The sequence below is a fragment of the Oncorhynchus gorbuscha genome, linkage group LG17 (genome assembly GCF_021184085.1).
Source record: "Oncorhynchus gorbuscha isolate QuinsamMale2020 ecotype Even-year linkage group LG17, OgorEven_v1.0, whole genome shotgun sequence".
NCBI lineage: Eukaryota > Metazoa > Chordata > Actinopteri > Salmoniformes > Salmonidae > Oncorhynchus > Oncorhynchus gorbuscha.
In genome coordinates, this window is record NC_060189.1 from 11,959,644 (window position 1) to 11,972,296 (window position 12,653).

Below are 12,653 nucleotides of genomic sequence, written 5' to 3' on the forward strand. Positions count from 1 at the left end.
TAAAACTGAAAAGAACATTAGTTATAATGCTGACATACCCAATAGAAAGTAAGACAGGTGAGGGATAACAGCACACAGAAAGACCAAAAAGATCCATGCATGACTCAGGAGGATTCTGCAGAAGCCACATTAACTAAATTGAATGTTTTCGCAAATTATATAAAAGATTTACTGAAACTGTGCTATGTAGATACTTTTATGCAACGCAAGAGAATGACTGTATGTAAGACCCAACTTGGCAATATTTCACTGGTGATAGTAGAGATGAATATTTTAAAACATATTAAAATAAAAAAATAAAACTTACCTATGTTCCCTTCCTCACAGCATTGCAAAAGATTGCTTCACATTGCCTAACTTTTCTAATGTTATTTGATGTTTTATTAATAAAAGCATATCTGTTTGTAATCAAACTGAATAGATCCGTCTTGCTTTTTTCTCTACAATGCTACACTCAGGTAATTTTTTCATGTCTTATGAGATGAATTATTAATAAAAGCGTCAACTCAAGCATCCCCACACACAAACAGACCATACAGGAAGACAGGTGGAGGAGGAGTATGATAGGAAAACAGCAATGGGTGCTGTGTGTGCATCTACTGATGCAGTATTGGGTTATCGAAACAATCAACAATGACAGAGATGGCCGCCTCGCTTCACATTCCTAGGAAACTATGCAGTATTTTGTTTTGTTTACGTGTTATTTCTAACATAGGTACCCAAGGTAATCTTAGGTTTCATTACATACAGTCGGGAGGAACTACTGGATATAAGAGCAATGTCAAGTCACCCTCATTACGACCAGGAATACAACTTTCCCGAAGCGGATCCTGTGTTTTGCCCACCACCCAGGACAATGGATCGGATCCCAGCCGGCGATCCAATACAACGACACCGTAAAAGGGGCAGACGAAGCGGGCTTCTGGACAGGCTCCGGAGACGGGCACATCGCGCACCGCTCCCGAGCATACTACTCGCCAATGTCCAGTCTCTTGACAACAAGGTTGATAAAATCCGAGCAAGGGTAGCATTCCAGAGAGACATAAGAGACTAACGTTCTTTGCTTCACGGAAACATGGCTCACTCGAGACACGCTATCGGAGTCGGTACAGCCACCTGGTTTCTTCACGCATCGCGCCGACAGAAACAAGCATCTTTCTGGTAAGAAGAGGGGCGTGGGGGTATGCCTTGTGACTAACGAGACGTATGTTGTTATGATCACACCACAAGAACTCAAGTCCTTCTGTTCACCTGACTTAGAATTCCTCACAATCAAATGTCGACCGCATTATCTACCAAGAGAATTCTCTTCGATAAAAATCACAGCCGCATATATTCCCCTCCAAGCAGACACATCGATGGCCATGAACAAACTTTACTCTATGTAAACTGGAAACCACATATCCTGAGGCTGCATTCAAAGTAGCTGGGGATTTGAATAAGGCTAATCTGAAAACAAGACTCCCTAAATTCTATCAGCATATCGATTGTGCTACCAGGGCTGGAAAAACCCTGGATCATTGTTATTCTAACTTCCGCGACGCATATAAGGCCCTCCCCCCCGCCCTCCTTTCGGAAAAGCTGACCACGACTCCATTTTGTTGCTCCCTGCCTATAGACAGAGACTAAAACAGGAAGCTCCCGCACTCAGGTCTGTTCAACGCTGGTCCGACCAATCTGATTCCACGCTTCAAGATTGCTTCGATCACGTGGATTGGGATATGTTCCGCATTGCGTCAAACACCAACATTGACGAATACGCTGATTCGGTGAGCGAGTTTATTAGCAAGTACATCGGCGATGTCGTACCCACAGCAACTATTAAAACATTCCCAAACCTGAAACCGTGGACTAATGGCAGCATTCGCGCGAAACTGAAAGCGCGAACCACTGCTTTTAACCAGGGCAAGGTTACCGGAAACATGACCGAAAACAGTGTAGCTATTCCCTCCGCAAGGCAATCAAACCAATTATGCGTCAGTGTAGAGTATGTGGCAGGGTCTACAGTCAATCACGGATTACAAAAAGAAAACCAGCCCCGTCGCGGACCAGGATGTCTTGCTCCCAGACAGACTAAACAACTTCTTTGCTCGCTTTGAGGACAATACAGTGCCACTGACATGGCCTGCTACCAAAACCTGCGGACTCTCCTTCACTGCAGTTGACGTGAGTAAAAGATTTAAACGTGTTAACCTTCGCAAGGTTGCAGGCCCAGAAGGCATCCCCAGCCGCGTCGTCGGAGCCTGCGCAGACCAGCTGGCTGGTGTGTTTACGGACATATTCAATGAATCCTTATCCCAGTCTGCTGTTCCTACATGCTTCAAGAGGGCCACCATTGTTCCTGTTCCCAAGAAAGCTAAGGTAACTGAGCTAAACGACTACTGCCCTGTAGCACTCACTTCCCGTCATCATGAAGTGCTTTGAGAGACTAGTCAAGGACCATATCACCTCCACCCTACCTGACACCCTAGACCCACTCCAATTTGCTTACCGCCAAAATAGGTCCAGGCGACGCAATCGCAACCACACTGCACACTGCCCTAACCCATCTGGACAAGAGGAATACCTATGTGAGAATGCTGTTCATCGACTACAGCTCAGCATTTAACACAATAGAACCCTCCAAACTCGTCATCAAGCTCGAGACCCTGGGTCTCGACCCCGCCCTGTGCAACTGGGTACTGGACTTCCTGACGGGCCGCCCCCAGGTGGTGAGGGTAGGTAACAACATCTCCACACCGCTGATCCTCAACACGGGGGCCCCACAAGGGTGCGTTCTGAGCCCTCTCCTGTACTCCCTGTTCACCCACGACTGCATGGCCATACACGCCTCCAACTCAATCATCAAGTTTGCAGACGACACTACAGTGGTAGGCTTGATTACCAACAACAAGGAGACGGCCTACAGGGAGGAGGTGAGGGCCCTCGGAGTGTGGTGTCAGGAAAATAACCTCACACTCAACGTCAACAAAACAAAGGAGATGATCGTAGACTTTAGGAAACAGCAGTGGGAGCACACCCTATCCACATCGACGGGACAGTAGTGAAGAGGGTAGTAAGTTTTAAGTTCCTCGGCGTACATATCACGGATAAACTGAATTGGTCCACCCACAGACAGCTTGGTGAAGAAGGCGCAGCAGCGCCTCTTCAACCTCAGGAGGCTGAAGAAATTTGGCTCGTCACCAAAAGCACTCAAACTTTTACAGATGCGAAATCGAGCGCATCCTGTCGGGCTGTATCACCGCCTGGTATGGCAACTGCTCCGCCCACAACCGTAAGGCTCTCCAGAGGGTAGTGAGGTCTGCACAACCCATCACCGAGGGCAAACTACCTGCCCTCCAGGACACCTACACCATCCGAAGTCACAGGAAGGCCATAAAGATCATCAAGGACAATAACCACCCGAGCCACTGCCTGTTTCACCCCGCTATCATCCAGAAGGCGAGGTCAGTACAGGTGCATCAAAGCAGGGACAGAGAGACTGAAAAACAGCTTCTATCTCAAGGCCATCAGAATGTTAAACAGCCACCACTAACATTGAGTGGCTGCTGCCAACATTACTGACTCAACTCCAGCCACTTTAATAATAATAATAATATATGCCATTTAGCAGACGCTTTTATCCAAAGCGACTTACAGTCATGTGTGCATACATTCTACAGTCATGTGTGCATACATTCTACGTATGGGTGGTCCCGGGGATCGAACCCACTGCCCTGGCGTTACAAGCGCCATGCTCTACCAACTGAGCTACAGAAGGACCACTATTATATTATATAATATTATTATAATTATTATTATATTATTATTATTATATATTATATTACTTTAATAATGGAAAAATTGATGTAAAAAACGTATCACTAGCCACTTTAAACAATGCCACTTTTATATGTTTACATACCCTACATTACTCATCTCATATGTATATACTGTACTCGATACCATCTACTGCATCTTGCCTATGCAGTTCTGTACCATCACTCATTCATATATCTTTATGTACATATTCTTCATTCCTTTACACTTGTGTGTATAAGGTAGTTGTTGTGAAATTGTTAGGTTAGATTACTCGTTGTTTATTACGGCATTGTCGGAACTAGAAGCACAAGCATTTCTCTACACTCTCATTAACATCTGCTAACCTTGTGTATGTAACAAATAACATTTGATTTGAGACAAGTTACCTTCTGTCCCTGGCTGATGCTATACTTCTTTGTGACTTACTTTTAGCCCTGTGCTGCTTTCTGACTTTTTCATACCCTTTCTCTAGCTGACTTTATCCAACTTTTTCCACAAAGGAAGGATTTCTCAGGAAAAGAGGTGGGAGACTGGAAGAGGCCTACAGGAAAGGAGGGATGGAAGAAGAGTGGCAAGGAGAACGGCAGGGAGAGGAAAGAGGTTAGAAGTTCAAAGGTCAAAGTAGGAAATTGTACACAGTTTTCTCTACCATTGTGTCAGAAAACATCTGAAATAAGCAATAGGGAAAATGATTAGACTACAAACTAAACACCAGGGTCTTATTCTGGATCAAAAAGGCACTTGGGGCCTGACAGGGCCCGTCTGAATTTGAGACAACTTTAGAGGCCCCTATCTTGGCAAATTTCCTGCAAATCTACAATTTCTCCTTGGAGCTGAGAGAAATGCTTGCAGTTTAAAAGCACATTTCCTGAAGTTCTACAACTTTTGCCATGCTGCTGAGAGAAAATGTTGCAGTTTTAAAGCACATTTCCTGCGATTCAATTATTCTGGCTAATGCTGTGTTCTTTTGCTCAAACATAAAACCTATACTGATAAATTCATTGTTTTTATTAATTTTCAATTCTCCCTCACTGTCTTTTATTTTGGTGATTTTTAGTTCTCAAAGATTATATTCGTAAAAAATATTTTACACTGAAAGTTTTTCCATCCTGAAAATGTATTTTCACTGTTTGGACTTGGACGACCCGAAAAAACACTTACACAAATGAACTTGAACTAGAAGAATTCATTTTAAAATCAAAGTGACATCTCAGAACCAAATGCTGCTACAGTCTCTTTCCTCACCTTGAATTTATTGCCCACACTGATAAAGCTGAGTTTGCCAGCCTTTTGTTTGGAGTCCTTGCTGTTGTTGGAGTTCTCAAAAAGCTCCCTCACAAACTTATCCTTGGACTCACACACCAGGCTCTCCAAGGACATATGGAGAGCATCATTATTCTTCTCTACAAACTGGGTCTGCAAAACACACACACACACACACACACACACACACACACACACACACACACACACACACACACACACACACACACACACACACACACACACACACACACACACACACACACACACACACACACACACACACACACACACACACACACACACACACACAAAACATTTCATTAACAGACTTTGCCATGTGCGCTACTGCTAACAAGCTGAGAAGACTATTACCAGCAGCAGCTGTATATTGTAATGAAAACATTTATAAAACATTTTTTTTTAAACGTCTTTTCTTTTAATAGTTACACCACGTTTGAGATATAACGGAGTACAGGTTGACGTAGTGTTATGAACCAATCATCCAAGAGCAAATCGACATGTAACCACCGACGTGCGTGACGGTTACCGTCTCGTAGCACACTGCTCCGGCAAAGTGTCTGACGATGAATCCTTCATCATCTCTGACGTTCCTGTGGACAGCCAGCTTGGACTTCCTAGGAACCTGAAGAGACAGCAGCAACATAATATATTATACCCTCTTTACATAATGTGTGTGAATTTGTGTTGGTGTGTGTGTGAATGTGTGTAAGTGTGTATGTGGGTTAGTGTTGGCGTGTATGTGTGTTGGTGTGTGTGTATGTATGTGTTGGTGTGTCTGTATGTGTGTTGGTGGGTTTGTGTGTGTACGTGCATTGTGTGTGCGTGTACGTGTGTGTGTGCATGTGTACGTGTTGGTGTGAATGTGTGTGTATGTGGGTGTGTTGGTGTGTGTGTACATGTCTATAAGACCCTCATCAATTTGCATGACCAGCGCTAACAGTATGATTTTACATTGTGCGTGGATACTATTTATAAAAGGATACTCACCTAGCTCTGGTGGTATGGCATTATGATTAATATTATACAACCATAAACAACTGAGAGAATATTATTTTCAATATGAAAGGGATGATTAATATCACCTAAAAACATCTGCAGCCGACCCAGTCGACCTAATCCTTTGGTCTGAATTGATACCAATGCAGCATTTCAAACAGGATTTTTACACCTGCTAAAAATGTATAGAAAAAGGAACAAAAGTTCCCTAAGGGAATGGGCCTGCTGGTTCACAATAGTTCTCGTGTTTCACATAGAAAAAGTAGCAGAACGTCTATTATAATACCATTCTGACCCCTAGGCATGAAGATCTAGTTAGACAAGGCAGTATCAGTTGACTAAAAGCTGAACCAAGGTCAGTTTAGCATTTTTCAATATAAACGGTTCAAGTTAGGATCCAGGATGGGTAAACTGATCCCAGATACGTGCCTGCAGGCAACTTCTACCCAAAGCTCTCACCGTCAGTCTGAAGTGATCTTTGTGCTTGCTGTGGATGGCCTCTGCAAAGTGCTGGTCGCTGGGCAGTGGTAGGCGGTTCTCTTCATCCAGAATGTCCAGGATGCCCACCAGCTTGGCTTCCACCAGGTCTATGGGAATAAATAAGATGCATTATTACGGATGCAGTCAGCAGCATGTTCAGTTCAAGTCCAATTATTGAGATAAGAAAGTTCTTTATTGATCCTAAAGAGGGAAATTAAATGTAAAAAGTCCTGCGCTCCTAATGTTGTAATGCCATCAGCGTTTTTAAAAGTTTGTCAATGTCACTGTGTGAAGCCATATGCAAAATGTCTACACGGTGTGGACAATAAAGTTATATTCTATCCTATTCCAGAGAGGAGCGGTCGGTGAATCAATGTTCCCTGGACAACTTTTGTGTCTGTCTTTCACTATGCGGTGTGGTCTGAGATGTCTGGTTTCACTGTGCGGTGTGGCCTGAGATGTCTGGTTTCACTGTGCGGTGTGGCCTGAGACGTCTGGTTTCACTGTGCGGTGTGGCCTGAGACGTCTGGTTTCACTGTGCGGTGTGGTCTGAGATGTCTGGTTTCACTGTGCGGTGTGGTCTGAGATGTCTGGTTTCACTGTGCGGTGTGGTCTGAGATGTCTAGTTTCACTGTGCGGTGTGGTCTGAGATGTCTGGTTTCACTGTGCGGTGTGGTCTGAGATGTCTGGTTTCACTGTGCGGTGTGGTCTGAGATGTCTGGTTTCACTGTGTGGTCTTAGCAGTCTGGTTTCACTGTGCGGTGTGGCCTGAGATGTCTGGTTTCACTGTGCGGTGTGGTCTGAGATGTCTGGTTTCACTGTGAGGTGTGGTCTGAGATGTCTGGTTTCACTGTGCGTTGTGGTCTGAGATGTCTGGTTTCACTGTGCGGTGTGGCCTGAGATGTCTGGTTTCACTGTGCGGTGTGGTCTGAGATGTCTGGTTTCACTGTGCGGTGTGGTCTGAGATGTCTGGTTTCACTGTGCGGTGTGTTCTGAGATGTCTGGTTTCACTGTGCGGTGTGGTCTGAGATGTCTGGTTTCACTGTGCGGTGTGGTCTGAGATGTCTAGTTTCACTGTGCGGTGTGGTCTGAGATGTCTGGTTTCACTGTGCGGTGTGGTCTGAGATGTCTGGTTTTACTGTGCGGTGTGGCCTGAGCCGTCTGGTTTCACTGTGTGGTCTTAGCCGTCTGGTTTCACTGTGCGGTGTGGCCTGAGATGTCTGGTTTCACTGTGTGGTGTGGCCTGAGATGTCTGGTTTCACTGTGTGGTGTGGCCTGAGATGTCTGGTTTCACTGTGCGGTGTGGTCTGAGATGTCTGGTTTCACTGTGCGGTGTGGCCTGAGTCATCGGGTGTTGAAATTGGAGGCACAATGCCTTGTTTATCCAGATGTTCATCATAATACGTCCCAGTGAATTATTCATTCAGTTCATGATGTTTGGAATAGGATCTGACAGAGGCACACCAATACATTTGCATTATTAGGCACCTGTGCATAAATTGGGTGGAGATTGATGATATATTTAAATGGACATCCAAGCAGGTCATTTGCAAATCATATAAATGTTATTCATGGCTGCCAGTTAACCTGGCAGCTGAATAATCATAACTCTGTTTGATATACAAATCTAAAATGGTTCACCTTGCCACCAATGGGATGTTTTATCCCATTCACTGGAGGTGGGTTGTGATAACACAGGCAGCTTGGCTGAGTCTCTCAGTCTCTCTCCCCAATTCAGGGGGTTCAAAGAACACTGACAGTCACTCATTACACTGACAGGTTCCATTCAGAGTCCTCAGCTATGGATTCTTCATGGTTTAATGAGGAGCCACATGTTGTGGTACCCTCAAGTCACTAGCACCGCATAAGTTATATTGTTAAGCCCACAGCAGTAGGGAATGAGCCCAAACTGTTTTAGCCAATCTCAGTTTCTGGAAAGTGCGAGTGCTCTGTGGAGGGCTACTTCTCTGTCAGTCTGCACATCTGTCAGTCTCTCTGTCAGTCTGTATCTCATGTCTTGTATGAACCTTCAACATTACATGCTGACCAGACCGGACACGTCGCGTGCGTTGCAAAATAAATTTACACATACATGTTACTCAGCCATTGCCCCCACACTGCTCACGAGCGTCTGCGTGGCCAGGCGCTAAAATAGAACTTGCTTCTATTTGTGACGCTCAACACGCTGCAAGTCCCGCCTCTCCCATCACCGCATTGGTTTTTAGGAGCATATTACCCACGTAAGATGAACTGACGTCCACACTCCAGTTGGTTGTAGTAATGCACCGTAAAGTCGGTTGTAGTAATGCACCGTAAAGTCGGTTGTAGTAATGCACCGTAAAGTCGGTTGTAGTAATGCACCGTAAAGTCGGTTGTAGTAATGCACCGTAAAGTCGGTTGTAGTAATGCACCGTAAAGTCGGTTGTAGTAATGCACCGTAAAGTCGGTTGTAGTAATGCACCGTAAAGTCGGTTGTAGTAATGCACCGTAAAGTCGGTTGTAGTAATGCACCGTAAAGTCGGTTGTAGTAATGCACCGTAAAGTCGGTTGTAGTAATGCACCGTAAAGTCGGTTGTAGTAATGCACCGTAAAGTCGGTTGTAGTAATGCACCGTAAAGTCGGTTGTAGTAATGCACCGTAAAGTCGGTTGTAGTAATGCACCGTAAAGTCGGTTGTAGTAATGCACCGTAAAGTCGGTTGTAGTAATGCACCGTAAAGTCGGTTGTAGTAATGCACCGTAAAGTCGGTTGTAGTAATGCACCGTAAAGTCGGTTGTAGTAATGCACCGCAAAGTCGGTTGTAGTAATGCACCGTAAAGTCGGTTGTAGTAATGCACCGTAAAGTCGGTTGTAGTAATGCACCGTAAAGTCGGTTGTAGTAATGCACCGTAAAGTCGGTTGTAGTAATGCACCGTAAAGTCGGTTGTAGTAATGCACCGTAAAGTTGGTTGTAGTAATGCACCGTAAAGTCGGTTGTAGTAATGCACCGTAAAGTCGGTTGTAGTAATGCACCGTAAAGTCGGTTGTAGTAATGCACCTTATATTTGGTTGTAGTAATGCACCTTATATTTTGTTGTAGTAATGCACCTTAAAGTTGGTTGTAGTAATGCACCTTATATTTGGTTGTAGTAATGCACCTTATATTTGGTTGTAGTAATGCACCTTATAGTTGGTTGTAGTAATGCACCTTATATTTGGTTGTAGTAATGCACCTTAAAGTAGGTTGTAGTAATGCACCTTATAGTTGGTTGTAGTAATGCACCTTATAGTTGGTTGTAGTAATGCACCTTATATTTGGTTGTAGTAATGCACCGTATATTTGGTTGTAGTAATGCACCGTATATTTGGTTGTAGTAATGCACCGTAAAGTTGGTTGTAGTAATGCACCTTAAAGTTGGTTGTAGTAACGCACCTTATATTTGGTTGTAGTAATGCACCTTATATTTGGTTGTAGTAATGCACCGTAAAGTTGGTTGTAGTAATGCACCTTATATTTGGTTGTAGTAATGCACCGTAAAGTTGGTTGTAGTAATGCACCGTAAAGTTGGTTGTAGTAATGCACCTTATATTTGGTTGTAGTAATGCACCTTATATTTGGTTGTAGTAATGCACCTTATATTTGGTTGTAGTAATGCACCTTATATTTGGTTGTAGTAATGCACCTTATATTTGGTTGTAGTAATGCACCTTAAAGTTGGTTGCCAACCGCCATATAAAGTCCAAAGAAGAAAAAGAAGCCTGAAGCAGGTGAGATGACGAGAAACACATTTGGTTTACTGTTTTATCTGTGGATTAATTGGACGGAGTAGAGTACCCTGGGCATTTCAGGTAAAATAACAACCCAATGTTTACATCCCAGGACAAATTAACTAGCAACAGCAAGCTAGCTAGCTAAATTGCCATAAATGTTTAATGCTTTCGACCTGTCCTCAAATTCATATATTTGGTTCCAAGTTTGTTCTGATATTTCAACATACGTGTCCTTATCGTGTCTCGTGTGGGGGTACAAAAAATCAACATGCGCGGGCGCTTTGGCCAGCATGTTAAACATACAGGGATTCAAGTCAATCGTGTTTCTATATTTCCTCCTGTTGCTGGAGATTTCCACTCCAATCTCTACAACGTGCACACCCACAACTCTCCTTGCCTCTCCTTCTGTTTGGTTCTTAGAGGCCACCCCTAGCCAGACCCAGATCCCATATATCTTTCCTTCTATAACCAGTCCAGAAACAGATCCCATCTCTTTCCTTCTATAGCCAGTCCAGAAACAGATCCCATCTCTTTCCTTCTATAGCCAGTCCATAAACAGATCCCATTCTGTTTGGTTCTCTTTCCTTCTGTAACCAGTCCAGGCCATCTCTTTCCTTCTATAACCAGTCCAGAAACCCCCAGATCCCATATCTCTTTCCTTCTATCCAGAAACAGATCCCATCTATTTCCTTCTATAACCAGTCCAGAAACAGATCCCATCTCTTTCCTTCTATAACCAGTCCAGAAACAGATCCCATCTCTTTCCTTCTATAGCCAGTCCAGAAACAGATCCCATCTCTTTCCTTCTATAGCCAGTCCAGAAACAGATCCCATCTCTTTCCTTCTATAGCCAGTCCAGAAACAGATCCCATCTCTTTCCTTCTATAACCAGTCCAGAAACAGATCCCATCTCTCTCCTTCTAAAGCCAGTCCTTACATTATGTTTGACCCTGAAGCTTACAGTACATGTACAGTATGCATCACCTAGAGACTTGCTGTCAGTGTGCTGTCTCATATATTAAAACAGACAAATAGTTTAGAAGCTGCTCTTGGGGAGTTAAGACTTCCCACCCTGATGAGTTGAGATAGATTGTGTGAGAACCAGGTTCTGGGAAATATCCTGGAATCTATGTAGATATACTGTAAGTGCAATATTATAAATATTTTGGGGTTATGTAAGAGCTCCAACATAGAATGAAAAATAGCATAGACATCTCAATGGGCTTCACAGTTTACTGCAGAATAAATACACAACAAGATCTGTGTAATAATACATAGACCCATTTCCCTGCCAGCTGTGTCATGAGAAGTCGTGAGCGCAGTTCTGACCCAGAAAGGGGCGTGTTTATGGAGTCAATACAACAACATCCAACTTCAAATGCAGTTCTAGTTAACAAACACTTTAATCAGATGTTTATCGCCTATAACATTGCAGATGTCTTCGGAGGAGGGAATACCTAGCAAACTACCTCAATGTGTTGTGAAATGTAGTCTGAAATTAACTCTGTCATGAAATGTGAAAATCTGTTCTGAAATGTGATCCAAAATTAAATCTTGTGAAATATATAACAGTCGTAATTCTGCTGGACCGCAGGAAGAGTAGCTGCTACCGTGGCAACAGATAATAGGGATCAATAACACATACAAATACCAAGCCAGCAAGGCAAGGCAAAATATCCCAAATAGAGCTATATACCAGAAGAATAATATACCTGCTGATCATAGCTATAGTCATCCGTCTTGCGTTTCATGGTCTTCACTCACTTAAGTTTGTCAAGGTCCCATCCCGACATCTGCATATTGCTATTCTGCTACATGGTTTTTTGACGCAAGAATGAGTGTGCATCACTCAAACGTGACGTCTGCTTGTAAACAAAACAATGTCTCTATTGGAGTAAGGTGAAAATGGTTTGGCAGTGGCACCCACCTATACAGTCCTGGTTGTCGACATAATGAACTTCACTGACTCCCAGTCCCTCCTTCTGATACAGCTCTTGCTCCTGCAGAAAGAGTGGCAAGCCAACACTGAAGTAGGAAGATGTTTCTCCTAACCACTGATGCTGGCTCAGATCTTTTTTCATCCTCGTAATAGGGAGAGTGTATTGTTGGTTAAGGGCTTGTAAGTAAACATTTCACTGTAAGATCTACACCGGTTGTATTCGGCGCATGTGACAAGTAAAATTTGATTTAGTGTAGATCTAGCAACACTCATGACTTACTGAACCAAGTACTGAAAATAGCTTTTTATTTCTTTATATATCTGGATTATTTTAGGCCAACGGACACAAATCTCTGTTTATCTAGTTCAAATGTTGTGAAAATTCCTTAAAATTATCAATT

General features: G+C 43.4%; 1 protein-coding gene across 3 annotated transcripts in view; it reads right to left on the reverse strand.

Moving 5' to 3' along the window:
• LOC124001498 (unconventional myosin-VI-like) overlaps positions 1-12,653 on the reverse strand; it is a 111,471-nt gene that overhangs the window by 39,190 nt on the left and 59,628 nt on the right. For all 3 annotated transcript variants that reach the window (XM_046308317.1, XM_046308316.1, XM_046308318.1), the window contains exons 15-18: positions 12,241-12,313; positions 6,544-6,671; positions 5,615-5,710; positions 5,047-5,217 (exon numbers count right to left, since the gene is read on the reverse strand). In XM_046308317.1, the coding sequence (XP_046164273.1) occupies positions 5,047-5,217; positions 5,615-5,710; positions 6,544-6,671; positions 12,241-12,313 (468 nt within the window). The remainder of the gene's footprint in view (positions 1-5,046; positions 5,218-5,614; positions 5,711-6,543; positions 6,672-12,240; positions 12,314-12,653) is intronic.